Genomic DNA, 18185 nt, shown 5'->3' with positions numbered 1-18185 from the left:
ACGACGGACTGATAGGCAGAAATTTCTTGACAGAGCATAGAGTTAAGTTAGACTATGCAGGTAAAATAGTGAGACTAAAAGGGCGAGATATACCCTTAGTAGTAGAGGAAGAGCCAAAGGGACATGAGAACGAACAAGATTCAGAAGTAGGCGGGGAAATAGGGCCCCGAGAGGAAAAAATAATGTTATTAAAGGTGGAAGGAAATGTAAAAAGGGGAATCGAAAAGGAAATGATTATTCCTAGGCAGGAGATTGCACAAGGGGTACATGTACCTGAAGCGTTAGTAAAAGTGCGAAATGGGAAGTGCATAGTAAGTGCATTAAACTTGTCAGAAGACAGAGTGCAGTTAGGAAACGTCAGGTTAATGACGGAAGAATTAGAAAAAGTAGGGAAAATACGCGAAGTAAAATGTTGTACTAATGTCATAGGAAAGACAAAGTCGTACTAGTGTGTTGCGAAGGCAATTAAGAATGGATCATTTGAACGCTGAAGAGAAAAGCGCTCTAGCAGAGGTTTGCGCGGAATACGGAGATGTATTTCATCTACCAGGGGACAACCTGTCCTATACTTCCGCAGTGAAGCACAGAATACCGATTGCACCGGAACACGCGGGAAAGGTAGTAAACGCTAGACCGTACAGGATCCCGGATGCGCAAAAGGAAGTGCTAAGGGAGCAAATAGAGCAGATGCTAAGAGATGACATAATTGTCGAGAGTAAGAGCGCTTGGAACGCACCGTTACTGTTAGTTCCAAAGAAGCTAGACGCTAGTGGCAAACAGAAATGGAGAATCGTAGTGGACTACAGACGATTAAATGATATCACTGTAGGCGATGCATTTCCACTACCGAATATCTCCGAGATACTGGATCAGTTAGGGCAAGCTAAGTACTTCTCGACGCTTGACCTCGCAAGCGGGTACCATCAAATATTGACGGACGAGAAGGACAGAGAGAAAACGGCATTTAGCTCAAACTATCAGCATTACGAATACAAACGAATGCCGATGGGACTGAAGGGAGCCCCAGGATGTTTTCAGAGACTGATGAATACAGTCTTGGCAGGTTTACAAGGAGTGAAATGCTCTGTATATCTAGACGACATAGTATGCTATGGGAAAAACCAGCAGGAGCATAACGAAAAGCTCCGGGAAATATTTGACAGGTTGCGAGAGCACAATTTGAAGCTGCAACCAGACAAGTATGAATTCCTGAGGAAGGAAGTAATCTTCCTAGGTCATTGCATCACTGACAAAGGAATATCACCAGATATGGCGAAGGTGGAGAAGGTGAAGTTCTTCCCACAACCAAAGACAACTAAGGAACTAAAAGGGTTTCTCGGATTGATAGGTTACTGCCGCCGTTTCATTGCTAACTTCAGCAAGATTGCGAAACCTCTCCATGAGCTCTTAAAAAAGGGAGTGGAGTACCGATGGAGCGAACGTCAGAACAATGCGTTCGAAGAACTAAAAGAGAAATTAATAAACCCTCGTTACTTCAGTACCCTGACTTTACGAAACCGTTCATCATTACAACGGATGCGAGTAACGCAGCCTTGGGTGCAGTGTTATCGCAAGGTAAGAAGATTGGCGAAGACTTGCCCATCGCATATGCATCCAGAGCATTGAACAAAGCCGAACTAAATTATAGCACAACGGAAAAAGAGTTGTTGGCTATAGTTTACGCAGTAAAACAGTTCAGACCATATGTATATGGCAGAAAGTTCACTGTAGTGACAGACCATAAGCCACTAACGTGGATATTTAGTGTCAAAGATCCGAGTTCGAGACTCCTGAAGTGGAGACAAACTCGAGGAGTATGATTATGAAGTAATATACAAGCCAGGAAAGTTAAATAGTAATGCGGATGCGCTGAGTAGAATAAGGCATGAAGGGAAGGAAGAGATAGATGCGAAGCAGAAGGTGGAGACAGATCTCGGCAGCAAAAGCAAATGGGGAAGAAAGTTCCGTAAACGTGTGGCAAGCACAAGTGTCGAGTGAAATAGAACAGGAAACGGATATTGGTGAGGAAATTAGTCCCGAAGAAAAAGAAAATATACTAAAGGAAATGCATGACAATCCCTTGGGAGGTCACCAAGGAATGCACAGGACACTCGAAAGAATTAAAGCATACAAGCAGTGGCGCGGAATGAAGCGTGACATTGAAAATTACATTAGGAAATGCCCATCGTGTCAAAAGAATAAAAACACGCAAATGAAAACTAGGATGCCCTTAGAAATTACAGACACAGCAGAAACAGTATTCGGAAAGTGTGCGATGGATATAGTGGGTCCACTAGATGTATCTAATACAGGAAAAAGGTACATGTTAACATTCCAAGACGATCTGAGTAAATTTACCTTAGCAATCCCAATTGACAAACAAGATGCCGAAACAGTAGGTGAGGCATTTGTGGAAAACGTAGTATTAAGGTATGGAATTCCATCAGTATTATTAACAGATCAAGGGTCTAACTTTCTGAGTGATGTATTTAAAAGTGTATGTAAATTGTTGAAGGTAAAGCATATAAATACTACAGCGTACCACCCTGAATCAAATGGTGCACTAGAAAGAAGTCATAGAACTATTGTAGAGTATCTCAGACACTTTGTAACAGGAGATCAAAGTTCTTGGGACAAATGGGTACCGTATGCAATTTTTGTGTTCAACACTACACCACACAGCAGCACAGGATACACACCATTTGAATTACTATACGGAAGAAAGGTTAACATACCAGGAGTACTGCAGCAAGAAACACAGCAGGTAAGTTACAATTATGAAATGTATGTAAATAAACTAAGAGCGAGAATGCAGGAAGCCCACAGAGTGGCCAGAGACTCGATTATAAGAAGTAAGAAAATCGGTAAGGAACAGTATGACATGAAACAAAATCCAAAAAACTTCAAGGTAGGAGATAAAGTATTACTGCACGATGAGTCGGTGAGACGGGGTAGATCTCGGAAATTAGATTCACAATGGAGAGGTCCATTTGAAGTAGTAAAAGTGGAAGGTCCTAACGTAGTAATAAAAGTTAAAAGAAATAAGGAAACAAAAGTACATGCCAACAGGCTGAAACAATTCTTTTAAATTTCAGGTATGGCACTCAAGTGGCAGGTCGTGAAATTCGTCATAGTGATAACAGCATACTACATCACTGCATCAGAGCATGCAACAAATGAGTACCAAGTGACGCCATTTCCGAGTTCATCAGGACTATATTACGATAATAGAGGACAGGTAGAAATATACAGTACCAAATGGAGAATAGTCACATACGTAAATCTAGATATAATAACAGAAAGGTTTCAGAATGCAGAGAGGTATGGTAGGGCAGCGGTACAAAGGTGCCGAGAAACACTAACACAATTAAATGTAGGATTAATAGAATGCAGGGTACTAGACCAACATGTAACCCATCATGTGGAAAAAAATCACAGGATTGCAACTTTTAGTACAGCAGCTAACGAAACACGAGACCAGAAGGAAGAGAGGAGTATTCAACTTCGTCGGGCAGGTAAGTAAAATACTGTTCGGGACGTTGGACGAAGCAGATGCAGCATACTATAAGGAAAGAATAGACGCTATGGAGAAAAACTCAGAAGGGTTGTTGAGGCTAACAAAGGAATAGGTGGCAGTGGTAAGAGCCACATTGGCGGGAGTAAACAGGACGGTATATACACTAGAGTCAAATGAGCACGTTCTGAAGACAGGTATGCAAAGACTAGAACGATTCATGAAGGAATACGTGAAGGAAACCGATATAGGGTTTAAACGTGTAGCGTCCTTCGCCACAGTAACAGAGCAAGTATTACAACTATCGGCAGTGTTTGGTCAGATCGAAGAGGAATACGAACAAATGATAAATGCCATTGTAAATGCTCAGAAGGGAATACTACAGCCTCATATAATTAATCCAGTCCAAATTGTAAAATACCTAAGTTTAATACGGGAAGAACTAAAAGATGTAAAGTTTCCTGTTCCTCTTACGGAGTCCTCAGGTTATCTATTGTTAAGAATAATTGATTTAGATGTTTTCATCTCGGGTAGCATACTAGGATATGTAATTAATATTCCATTAATAAATAATAACAATTTCAATTTGTATAGAGTACTCCCACTACCAAAAGAAATTCCAAACATGAAAGGTAAATATGTGTACATACAACCAGAGAAAGAATTCTTACTAATAGATGAATCCAAAAGGCAGTACGCGAAACTTTCTGCGGAGGAACTAAAATGCAAGGAGCTAAGTAAAAATAGGAGACTGTGCAAACAAGCATTCGCCTTGCTATCAACATTTGACCACGAAGAGTGCGAAGCCAAATTGTTGCAACCGGTAAGAGAAATTCTGGAAGATTGTGTGCGAAAAATAGTCGCACTGAATCAGAGCCTTTGGACTCATCTAAACAGTAACGAATGGCTATATGTAGCACCGAAGGAAGAAGGCTTAACAGTATTGTGTGGAAGGGAACCACCAAAGGACCTAGTAATAAAAGGGGTAGGAAAAATTAGTTTTTACAGTAAATGTAAGGGGTATGGCACTAGAGTGTTCATACAAACAGATAGAGTGATCCAGAGTAATGTGACGAAGAAAGACATAGTTCTGCAGATCAATCTAGAATTCGATTGTTGCGTGGTAAACAAGGAAAAAAGGAATGTCTCAACGTTAGCATTAGATTTGCCATTGGACCAGGTAATAACACAGTTAGACGACTTGAAAGTCGCAGGAAAAAGACTGGATGATGTCCAGAAGATGGTAGAGAGACAAGAGGAGGAAATGAAGTACTCCAGGTACTTCACACATTACTCCATAACTACGTATGTAGCCATATCAATAGTTATTCTAATCATAATAACATGCTGTTGTAAAAACTGTAAATGTTGTAAAGACTGTTTTAAAAGTATATGGAAATATTTTGAAGACAGTGATTGCTGTGGAAAAGTATGTATAAGAAATACCATAGTGAACCAATACCCAGAGACTAGTTCAGCTAGAAGACACAGTAATAAAGAAACTGAAGAGATAGTAATTTATGAAAGATGTGGAAAAGACCAAGGTGATACGGTCGCTTTCAGAAACAGACGTTAAATAAATGTATTTGAAATGTGTAATTGAAATGTAACTGTATTTGAAATATGTAATTGAAATGTAACTGTATTTGAAATGTAATTCTAATTGAAATGTGAATGTATGTATCAATGAAAGTGTCTTTTGATTTTAATGCAAATGCTTTTGACATAACTGAATGTTAGGCATGTATAATGTAATTGTATTATTGTGTGTTTAATGAATTTGACTTTACTAAATGAAAATGAAAAATATAACATATCAGATGCTAATGTAATAAACAAATCTGTAAAGCATGTAATGGAAAAAAAATAAGAGTCACAATTGACGCTACTCTGAGGAGTAACGCCAATTTCCCTGGCGGGGGAGGTGTTGTAACCGCAGAAAAGCCAAGTCTAAATGCAGTTGTTCTCAGACAATACACCAGAAATCATACGGGGAGATAGAGTTAACAGGGGACGCCAGGCGTGTCAGAGGGGTCACAAAAGATAACGACGCAGCCAGATAGCCGAGGCGGCGGTCCAAGCGGCCAGGCAGCTGCGCGTGATAAGCAAGGAAGCAGACTCAGCTATTAAGATAAACAGGGCGCTCTGGGCAGGTCCCTTAATAAACAATAACTTGCAGTATCAACACTCTTGGCTAGAGGGAGAAGTCTGGGAGCGGAGAGAGAAAGAAAGAGGGCCCTAGGTGGGGACCGCACTACGTCATGAGGAGCCAATGAAGGGCTCAGGTCGCAGTGCGTGACCATATAGGGAGAGGCCCCTCTACCCCTCCACCCAGCTTCTGAAGAAAAGTACTGAAGTTAATACTAAAACAATCCCTAATAAGGAAAAGTTGCACTCGACGCTACGTCATGCCAAGCGCTGGCGGGGTCGAAGGGGAAGAGCTAACAAAACTCGGAGGCACGCCGCTCCGGAGATCTCTCTCTCTCTCTCTCTCGGGTTTAGGCAGTGACGGTAGTCAGCGTGAGTAGCAGCCGACTTGGGCTGAGGGCGGGCTGCAGGCAAACAGTTGGAGATAGTCGCCGATGAGCGTTTAGGCAGCGACCGCTGGACTCTGACGTAGGGTGCTAGTGTGGGCAGCAAAGTGCTGGAAAGTTCTATCAGGCAGCCAGAAGGGTGGAAATCAGTCACCGTCTCTGTAATGGGCTTGGCTATTCTGTAGGTACAATCACTACGCAGTTAGGGTGATCTGTATTCTTTATGAATAAATTAGAACTTTTATAACGTCCATACGAGTTTACTTCTACCAACATCCTAGCCTTGTACCTTCACACCAGGGAATTTAACATCTTAGCCAGATCAAAAGTCTCCCTCTCAATTAGGTCAACCGGCTAATTCCCGTTTACGAACCGTGTCGCTCAATCCCTCGCAAAACCCACGCTTGGGACGCGACAGCAGTGAAGCAACCTACAACATTTGTCATCTCACCAGCAGAAATCCATATATGTAATTTGCCAATGTCAGCCCAGATTTTTTCTAATATGTCAACACACAAGAATCCAGGTAATTCATCCTGAGAGTAAACTGATCAAGAATATTGCAGTTGCAGTAATTCTGTAAGAAATGTTAAATTAAGATACCTGAAGTTTGTTCCTGGATATGTTCCCTGCAACCAATGTAAAACACAGATGAAACTTCCTGGCAGATTAAAACTGTGAGCCAAAGCAAGATTCGAACTTGAGACCCGTGCCTTTTGCAGGTATGTTTACTCAACCAACTGTGCTACCCAAGCACAACTCATGATCCATCCTTACTTCTGCCAGTACCTCATCTCCTACCTCCCAAACTTTACTGAAGCTCTCCTGGGAACCTTGCAGAACTAGCACTAGCAATATCCTTTCTTCCAGGAGTGCTAGTTCTACAAGGTTTGCAGGAGAGCTTCTGTGAAGTTTGGAATGTATGCAAAAGACAAAGGTGCCGAGTTCAAGTCTCGATCTGGCACACAGTTTTAATCTGACAGGAAGTATCATATCAGCACACACACATCGCAGCAGAGTGAAAATTTCATTTTCAAAACACAGTTCTTTGTAAAATTCGTTATTAGGCGATATACGCTGTCACTGCAAATAAGTAAGAAGAACCCGTTTCTTTGAAGGAATCCATTGTTTATTCCTAATAAGCAGACTGCTTTGTAATTGTTGTTAAGTTTGAGATTTCATTGTACATCCTTTACATTTATCATAAATTTGGCAAAGGACTATTTTACCATCAGTGGTTAAAGCTTTGTCAGTAGAAACCCATGTTTTTAGTTTTTGTGACAACGAAGACACAACCTGTGCCATGGTTAACTTAAATGCAACTGACTGTTACACTCTGTGAAACATTTGAGAACAATAAAGAAAAGTGTTTAAAACAAGTAACTCTTGTTTGCATCAAATTTGTGCAATTTAGCTTTTGGTGTAAAGAGATTGGCAACACTACGAGAAACACAACAATAAAACTTAATTTATTTTCCTTTATTGTTCTGTAACAAAAATGCATAATAATTCTTCTACAAAATTAAAACACGTAAAACTATGTAATATAATGTAAAAGATATATTATAGCTCAAAATATGTAATTTCAAACTCTTTAAGAAGATTCCTTTTGGTGTAATTTGTTGACTTTTAGTTTTTCTGATAACTACATATAATGAAACAGAATATGTAATTACATAAAATCCAGGCTCCACATATAGCATATATGAGTAATATGTGGATGCACTGCTGGTATGTGAGATCCAAGAACATGTGTTTGATGCTAGTTTTAACTTCAAAACAAGTACAGGTTGATTGGTTAGTTACCTACATTTCCATAGATGACAATTGTGACCTCTCACTATGATGCAGAACAAGTCAGTTTTCCCGTTACAGTACACTTTAGCACTAAGAAAGCATAGGAACAAGTTGACCATTTACACAATTTAATTTTTGTAATGCACATACAGTGGTGTATACTCAACTATGTTCAATCTCTCTCTCTCTCTCTCTCTCTCTCTCTCTCTCTCTCTCTCTCCCCCTCTCCCCCCCCCCCCCAAACACACACACACACACACACACATTTATATGGCTTAATACCTCTGTGCCACTCTACAGCTGAGTAACTGATTTACTATAAATAATTTCTTCTTCTAGTATCATATTTATGAGTGTTACCAAACCAAGAGAATAAATGCAATGTGAGCCTGTTGTTAGTATGGCCACTTGTTTAAAGGGCAGACAGCAAGTGATTTTGGAGTGTACACAACATCCCATCCTTCTTACATGATTCTGTGCAACTACTACTTCCTATGCAGAGTTACCACAAAATATGATTTCATAAGGATTCTGTGCAACTACTACTTCCTATGCAGAGTTACCACAAAATATGATTTCATAAGACATTTGTGAATGAAAATAAGAAAAATAAGTGAACTTTTTGACAGTTTCATCTACAAAATCTGTTATCACTAACGGAAAACTGGCAGAGCTAACTCATATGATATGTGGCGTGTGATTTCCAATTCAGGTTCTTCTCAATATAACACCCAAACATTTCGAACTTCTGTTTCATTTCTTGATTTACCCTCGTGCGTTATTTCTAGTAACGTGGTTAGGGCTTGTGCAGTGCTGAACTGCATGTGCTGTGTTTTACCTAAATTCAGTGACAGTCCACCTGCAGAAAATCAGTTATTAAATTCAGGAAAATATTATTTATAACTTCAGATGTTGAAATTACTCCATTAGGTTTGATTACAACACTTGTCCTGCCAGTAAAAATAACTATTTCTGCTTCTTGGATATATAATAGAACAAAAGAGAACCCAATATCAATCCCTGTGGTGCACCTGTTTTTGCTTATTTCCCATTCTGAAGATGCAGTTTCATTGTGTACACTTGCTGAGTTTCTTACTGCATGACTCTGCGACCCTCTTAGTTAGCCGATTAGGGCAAAAATCAGTTATCAGCAAAATCTCTGATGCCATAATATTTGGCTTCTCTATGAGAATACCGTGAACTGCGCAGAAAGTAATGATTGATGATTGGCATATATTTGAAGTACTAGATTTTAGTATTGAGCTCGATATATTGTCAACTCCACACAGAGATTTTGGTTTGGAGGGAATTAATTTCATTCTTAATTTCTTTGGTGGAGCATAGAGTATCTGTGATTTGCCTGCCTGTATGTATGTAGCATTGATTCTTGCATTTATTCTATTTCTTTAATTCATGAACTATCAGTGCCCATCATCTGAGCTGCTTCAAGGAAGTGATTATTACATGCATGGCTACTACCCTGCTTATATATGAAAAGATCAACAGATACACAGTGTACAGAATATGTATTTAACATACTTATAAGAAAATATGTTGACAGGTAACTGAAAAGCAATACTTCTTAGAAATGATAATGTAATAAGAACGTCAGTCAACAAATCAAAATCTGTATAGGACACTGTAAAAAGTTAAACACTGAAGATAAATGAAGTGCAGGAAATTACACATACAAAACATGATGATATCACTATTGGCAAAAAGTACCTGCCAAATTATATAGATAATTATTTTATAAATGCTTCCCAAACATTTAACTTAGATTTCACAAATCAGGATCAACTTAGGTTACTTTCAACTAGTGAGCATGAATTATTACAGGTGATCAAAAGCCCTAAAAGCAAAATGTCATCTGGTGTAGGTGAGTATTAGTGTCACTTATAATCCACATCACCTCACAGACTGCAAAGTCCTTGGCTTGCATTGTTAATTTATCATCTACTGAGAGAGTGTTCCCCCAAAGACTAAAAATATTGAATGTGATACCTTTATTCAAGAGTAGGAATAGGTATAAAGTTGAAAATTACTGACCCATTTCCCTCCTCTCGGCATTATCTAAAGTAATTGAGAGAGTAATGAAACAACAAATTGTCACAGTACTTAGATGGCCACAGCCTATTGAATAATAATCAGCATGACTTTCAAACTGGTAGAAGTACAGAAACAGTCATACAGCATTACACCAACAAAATAGTAAGTAATTTGGTTAACAACAATAGTGATGTAAGAGAAATACCAACATCAGCCGCATCAATGGTTACAACAAAAAATTTGTGCCACACTAGGACTCTAACCCAGATTTCCCCCTAACACAAGTAGTCACCTTAATCACTTCAGATACCTGAGCACAATTCCACACCTGTTGCACACTACATCTGTAGTGCCCGCACTGTCCAGTTTCCTCACTGCTCACAGCAACTCGGACGATTTCTGCAAGAGGTCGACCTAGGGTGCACTCGCACTGAAGATATCATAAAATGCTGTCAAGGCTTAGATACAACTATTATCTGTGTAGAGTGTCTTCTTTTGGACATTTTCAGTCTGATCTCTTGTGGGTCCCTGATGGGGCCTCCTGTGAAAGCACCCATGGCTCTGCTGCAAACACTACACAGCTTTGGATGTTGATATGACTACCAACCAGCTGTCTGGCAGCATGAACAGCCACCATAAAACTATTGCTATGAACAAAGTTGACCACCTATTGGCATAATATGCTAAAATTCAATGGCTGTTTCACAACCTGAGCCATCTACACCCTTCCCACCACCACCAGCTCCTCTGAACTATATAGACGGGAGTTATAATACATCCTCCACACCACTAATCATCATGGCCTCAATCTCTGATAACCAAGTGTCCCCCCATCACCCATCCAACAGTTTCACCATCTTCTCACCTGTCGCCCCTCCTCAATTCCTGTACCCAGGTTGTCTTCAGCATGCACTGCTCCCCACTGGGCCCTATAATAGTGCATTACATGCTGAGCCCGTATACTTGCCACTCCGCCTTCTCAATTTCTAAGTCAGTAAAACGATCTTTTATGTATGACACTTCTTTTATGTGGACCTCTTGTAAGGAAGTTGCTCTCAATAATATATTAAATGTAAAAAAAAAAACAAGCTTACCCCTCACACTTGCAATAACGGAAATTTTACCATTGTTGAAAGTGGCCCTCTTATTTTCAGCAGACCTTTCATCCTCCTGTTAAGGTGAAGGCTGTGCCTTATGTATCTCCATCTCCCACAGCACCAATGTGAAACCCATACAGAGTCAGTGACAACTCAATCAGTTCATCCTGGATTGAGTGTGCCACTGAGGTTGCTGCACTTAGCTTTTCCAGGTTCCTACTGATACTGTATTCTCTTTTCTTGGCCTGGTTGTTGCCTGTTCCCCAAGTATCATTAGCTGGTCCTCTTCACTCAAATCCCCACTCAGTGCCTCAATATCCCATTCTACGTAGCCAAGGCTTGAGGTAGGATTTACAGATCTTATGACCTGGTACTCTAAGCTTAGTTTTTCCTGCAGCTGTTACCCCTACCATGACTTCTACTAGCAGAAAGATCTTTCTTTTCCTACTCAATTTGTCTATTAAATTCTTATTAATGGTCTGTTGAGCCCTAATTTCTTCTACAGTTGGAGAACACTCCTCCCAGCCAACAGGTAACAGGTTATACCTATGCTTTAACTCAATGATAACACAGCTACCCACACTATTCCCTGTTTACCTTCTACTACATCTCACTTTCTTTTCCCCTTTCAACTAGCACAATTTAGTTTTTGCTGCATCAATTTCTGCCTGATGGTCAGAAATCTTATCCTCTTGTTCTGCAATCCTCCTAACTATTACATACAATCTACGTATCTATGGGAGATCCTCACTGGGAGCCCCTTCTTCTGTGCCACTACTTTTACCTTGGTGAAATCCCAATTCGAATCCCGATTCTAACTGTGAATCGCCTTATATAAACTTTATCATACTCAAAGCTGCAATAATACCTGTATATAAGCAACGAAAACTAAAACTCTGATACACAGCCTTTTACATGAAATAGAAACTTAAACAGATGAATCAAGAAACAGTTTGTCATGTGTTTATTGTAAAAAAATTAAAATCTGACTTAATTTTCACTCTTCAATGATCTGTGCACTGATATGACGTATCCTGAGGGATTAAAACTGTGTGCCAAACCATGACTCAAATCTAGAATCTTTGCCTTTTCAGGCAGGTATTCTACAAATTGAACTAAGCACACCTGGACAGTAGTGGATATGCCTGCCAAAGGCATAGACTCAGGGTTCAAGTACCAGTCCAGTAAAAACTTTTAATCAGACAGGGAGTTTCAAATTTAAATCTGAGGGAGTAGTTTCCCTTCTTACAAACTTTTTACTGTTAAAGACTTAATGCTACAGGACAAACTTCTGTAATTTACAGTTGGTAGGATGCGTCACCAATGTGATTTCAGTAGACTGTGGCAACAATGTGATTTAACAAAATCTGTGGCATTGTAAACCATTTTGTGGAGGTAACAAATGTCATGAGAGACTTGAAGTGAACTGATAATCTACAATACACTTTTCATCAAAAGACATTATTCAAAGAAATGTCAGCACAAGGTCATACATAAGCAACAATCCATTGAATTTTGGGTCTGCAGCTGTGCAAATTCCAACTCTTCCACCAACATTTCAGCACTGTATCTTCCAGGTTTCCTCAGAGAGTCTCTTGGCTCACTGTAATGATGACTAGAAGATACACACCCACAATATCAGTGGAAGCATTAAAATTTACATGGCTGCAAGGGTAAAATTTAAGGGATTATTCATAAAGCCATGAAAGGCTGAAACTGCACATCCATAAAAACATCCTTATTTGACTATTGAAATAGGTCACAGAAATTTATGTTGTGCCTTGCAAACATCAAAATATAAACTCAAACAATCCACAAAGTTGCATCAAAGCACATGAACCCATTGTACGAGTCCCATTAACAACGCAGCACCGTAGTTCCCCAAAGGCAGTGAATGGAGGAATATCACAGGTCAGGAATGCCAAAAATGGTGCATGTTTCATTCCCTGATAGGTATCTATTTGTGTCGAGACTGAGAAACAGTGCTTTTAGATTTGGAGAGAGCTTGGAAATGCTAAACAATCCTACACTTCTGTGCAAAAAAGTCCAATAAAATGTCAGTAGAATTATGGTGTGGGCAGGAATCACCATTTGTGGGCACTGGGCCTTCATGGTTATAAGGCGGTTCGAAGTTCAAAAGACAGTAGCCTCTGATAATTTGATTTTTGACATGCTGGAACCACTAACAATTATTTTGTTTAGTAAGAATGGAGGTTTACATCCTCACAGAACTCTGCAGGAAGTTCCAACATTATGGAATCACTTGAATGCTACTTTTAATGTGTTACTTGGATTTTAATCAAACTGAATATATTTGTAGGACATCTAAGAGACATGCAGTAGCTAGCCCAGGGCCTCACTTGTCTGTTCCAGAGCTGTAAATTTTCATCCTTGGGTAGAGATACATGTTACTTGAAGGTTATCATCACTAACTACAGTCTTGTCTTTGGTTTGTAACAGCTTAGGTACTGAAAACATTGTTTACTTAGAAAATATTGAAGTCAGATTTAAAAACAAATATAAGTTACATCAAATTTACTGAAATAAGGTGAACAGAATCAATGGAGATGAAATCAATGAAGGCATCAAGGTATGAACTGGTATCATTAAAACCATTCAGATACGTTGATGTAATGAATATGTTGTAGGGCCTATCAAAAATTTGTACCAGACCTGAAAGCAAACACAGATTTCCTGTTTATTGCAAGCAGTCTGGTCCGTGTACATTTCTGAGCCTGACTGGAACTTTCACTGTCACTGAATTTTATTTCCATTACTTCCAAATACAAGAGTAAGAGATTCTCCTGTTGGGTGTGTGATTATGGCAGCACTGGGAGAGACAGTTTGCTCAGGATTGTGGCTTATAATACCACAAGGGATATTCATAAACTGAATAAAATTCACAGAAATCAACTGAAATGAAATGTCGTGTGACGAGGTGATGATTATGACAACACAACACCCAGTCCCTGAGCGGAGAACATCTCCGACCCAGCCGGGAATCGAACCCGGGCCCTTTGGATTAACAGTCTGTCGCGCTGACCACTCAGCTACCGGGGGTGGACAGAAATCAACTGAATAGGGTCAATGACATATTTCCTTTTGTCACAAAATATTCATAAATGCAAACAGCTCATGTTAACAGTATTGGCACTAATATATTTCCCGAGAAAATATGTTATTTTTATGAATAAAAACAAACATTCCACATCAAACTGAAGTATGAAAATATTGATGATGGACAACATTAACTACCAAGCAACCAAACATATAGTTGATGTCATAGGCATATCAGAAGAAAGAGTACAGTACATTTTAAATGAAAAATTTGCTATGAGTATGCTTTAAGTGAGATGTTACGCACATTTAATGAATGCAAACGAAAAGTGGATACAAAAATGAAAATTTTGTCAAGTTTTGACTCATCTTTAAGAAGATCCAATTGATTCTGTGCATTAAATGTGCTTTTGGATCAAATATACATTACATTAAGCAGATGTTGGTGCTCTACTCTGAGATGTATTTAACTAACTACTATTCTGTGAATTAAAAAAATATACTGTACATAAAGCATAATTGCTTCAGGTTCAAACTACATCATATCACCACTGTTCATTAACTGCAAATTTACAATTATAAACTGCACATTAATCAAACCAATGTTTCAAAGAACTAATGATATATAGTATTAACTTTCTTCCCCCAAAAGTGAGGAAGGGAAGTATCTCAATTTAAGTTGTGGAATGCAAGACTAGTTGCGAACAATGCATGCAGCGGTATCTAATATTCTTTCCTCAGCGTTTCGAGAATCAGGATTCAATTTCTGATGACTAATTTATTGATTTAATGGAACAGAATAGGCCAGAGGAAAAACCATACAATCTTCGCAAGCTAACTGAGGAGCCAATTTATCAAAGATACAGGAAATTATGATTTAGAAGTTGGCTACAACAGCAATAACTTCAAATCCCCTTCTAACTGGATCTTCAGGACTGGAAATAAGGACTACAAGAGACCGATATTGGGTGTATTCTTGTCCTTGTTATATACAAATGACCGTCCATCATATATTCAAGAAGCGGAAATAGTTATCTTTACAGTCAATGCAAGTGTTGCAATCAAATCTAGTGGAGTTATTTCAACATTTCAAAACATAAACAACATTTTCTGGAAACATGCCAGTAGCTATCTGCAGACAACCGGGCACTGAACTTGGATAAAAAACAAGACATACAGTTCATTGCAGCCCAAGCCCTCATCACATTGTAACAAATAATGCACGAGGGTAAATCAGTAAGTGAAACAGAACAGCGATAATGTTTGTGTGTTGATTTTGATAAGAAGCTTAATTGGAAGCCACACCTTATATATCATTTTAAACATTTCAGCTTTGCATCTTTTGTGTTATGTATTCTAAGGGAGTTGGGAGATCAAAATAAGTTAACTTATTTTTCTTATTTTCATTCACTAGTGTCTATGGCAATTCTGATGTATTAAATACTGAAGAAAAAGCTTTTGTTCCACAGAAGTGTGTATAAGAAGTTGTATATACCCCAGAAAATCTTGTAGCCAGCTCTTTTAAACATTTGGGCACACAGATAACAGGCTGACAGGACATTTACTCCCTTATGGATTTTGTAAACCTTCAACGACAATTTGAAAACTGCAATGAACTTAGTTAAATGTAAATTACTTTATGCATATATAAAAAAAAATTGTGTACGAGTATTACTGTTGTCATAAACAGAAAGAAAGGGGGGAGGGAGAGAGAGGGGCAGGTGGAGAGAGAGGGGGGGAGGGAGAGGGGGGGGGAGAGGGAGGAGGGGGGAGAGGGAGGAGGGGGGAGAGGGAGGAGGGGGGTGGAGGAGAGGGGGGGGAGTGTGTGGGCGTGCAGGTATATCGTTGAGAGAGCAAATGAGGAGTGTAAAGGTATATTGTTGAGAGAGCAAATGAGGCGTGTAAAACTATCTAACTTTGTATGCTCAATTGTTCCATGTATGTACAAATATGAGAGAATAGTACATTTGGGAATACCAAACAAATAAGTGCATTTGTTATGATACTGGCCTCACGTTCTGGAGGAAGGAGACTCATGCTCTGTCCAACCATCATAATTTAGATTTTCTGTACTTTTGTAACTCACTCCAGCCAAATGCCAGGACAGCACCTTCATCAAAGGCACAGCAAACGACCTATTCTCTACTCATTAAACATGCATGTACATTCAGATGTCTGCATACTGACTAATGTTTCTCAAACACTGCAGGCTACTTCTGTAAATTATACTAACAACAAATAATAGCCTTTGCTAATCCACTGAATGTTAATTCCAGACTACAGATTGGATAGTATAAGTATATTAGGAGAAAAAGTATCTGCTTTGAAGAGAGAGAGAGAGAGAGAGAGAGAGAGAGAGAGAGAGAACCACAGCTCCCTCAATTACACTTTTTAGATACTGGTTTCAAACACTTCAAAGGCTTTACGTAACTTGGCACAGAATAACAACAGTTGTCTGTATACTGTCGAGGACAAGATCTGTTTAACGCAAGATAAGTGGAATTTATAGGACAAGAGTTAAAATATCCAGGTAAATCATATGAGTTGGTAACGAGGTATTCATTTACGCCTGTTTTGCTTTTAAACATCCAGTTGTGGAGTCTGCAGTTTTTTTTTTTCAAATATAATAGCCAAAATTACAAAATATTACTATTATTAATTTATTTAACTTATATAAAGCAAGATGATGTTTCGAATGGTTCAGTTTCCTCAGTGAAAAAAAGAAGCACAGCGTATGGGGGGGGGGGGGGGGGGCGCAAGATGGGCTACTATTCTGATTTTCAGTGCCAAAAGACATCAATAGCATAAAAAATTAAAATAACATACAAATGTCTTAATTTCTGAGCAAAGGTTCGTATACGACTAAAAAAATAAAAAATGATAATAAAAAGAAAGAAAACAAACAAACAAACAAAAAGAAAAACTGTTGCGCGGTTGGCATGTTACACGGAGGAAAGCACTTTACAAAGCGTTACAATGGAACGGCAATCAAGCGACGATAGTAAACCGACCGGATATTGTTGGATACAATAATGATCTGAAAGCATTCCTGTTGTTGAACGCAAAACAAATATCTAATTAACGCACAAACTGGCGACGCTTCTCTCCGACCGGATTATTAGAGTATAAATACAACTTGCAACGCACCTAAGCGTCATGCACACAACTGAGAAAATACAGAAAAAAACTGTCCTTACCTCCTTAATCTGCGGAAATTTTTTCCTCGTCTCTATTGACAAGTTCTTCAGATCATTTTGCAAACTATCCAAGAAACGTAAAGCTTCCTCGTTCCCAGTTGACAAACTTCCACAAGCCATGTTATGAACAGCTGACGCGTCACAAATCTTTGGAGGATGACATTTCACAAGACACTGTCTGTCGCACACTTAACACTAATAACACACAGACACAGGTTTTCATTTCGACAGCAAACGCACGTAGTACAACTTCATTTTCGATGACACAAGCCTCAAAAACGCGTCTACAGGTGAGCTGGCACAGATGACATTTGTTCATGTGTTATATTCAGTGATGTGGTTATGATTTGTCAAACGACTTTGCAAGTCAAAGACATCCTATTCTACTTACCATTGCTCCACCGCGAGGACATGGTAAAGGCACTGTCTGCGCCAGTCTACCGTTCGCCCGTCATCTGTCGTTGTAGAAACGAAATTTCAGTGACAAGCGACTAACCTCGAAGATTATTTCATTTACTGAGAAATGCAAGGTATTCTGCTACGATGTGCGTTCTCCACTTGTGTTGAAAAAAAGACAAAATGCAGGAAACAGAAAGATCGACCAACATTGCCTACACAGTGTTTGCCTAACCGAAGGTAATTGTCGCACACAGATTTACTTAACGAGTTGCAGGGCGAACCCAACAACTAAAGTAATTATTTAGGTGGAGATTTGGAAACGTGTAATTATCTTTTGACTCTCATAATCCCTCGCAAAGATAGAAAAAAACTTGTATGAGGAAAGAAATTTCTCCACATGAGTGGCTGACAATAACATTAAGCAGTTCAGTTTAGTTTATTAGCATCCTTTGCGTCACTTTTGTGATACACGAATTGCCGTAATAAAGTACAGCATATGTACAGCACAACTCTGCATATTAATACAATAAATATGAACTTA

At 39.1% G+C, this 18185-nt stretch overlaps 1 protein-coding gene across 1 annotated transcript in view; it reads right to left on the bottom strand.

Annotated features, from left to right (window-relative positions):
• Positions 1–17614, bottom strand: part of LOC126297690 (protein MON2 homolog) — a 224139-nt gene extending 206525 nt beyond the window's left edge. Inside the window, exon 1 of the mRNA XM_049988806.1 lies at positions 17246–17614. Coding sequence (XP_049844763.1) covers positions 17246–17365 — 120 coding nt within the window. The 5' untranslated portion in view covers positions 17366–17614. The remainder of the gene's footprint in view (positions 1–17245) is intronic.
• Positions 17615–18185: the final 571 nt, after the last annotated feature.

This window comes from Schistocerca gregaria, chromosome X (genome assembly GCF_023897955.1).
Source record: "Schistocerca gregaria isolate iqSchGreg1 chromosome X, iqSchGreg1.2, whole genome shotgun sequence".
NCBI lineage: Eukaryota > Metazoa > Arthropoda > Insecta > Orthoptera > Acrididae > Schistocerca > Schistocerca gregaria.
This window is presented reverse-complemented; position numbering and strand designations above follow the sequence as displayed.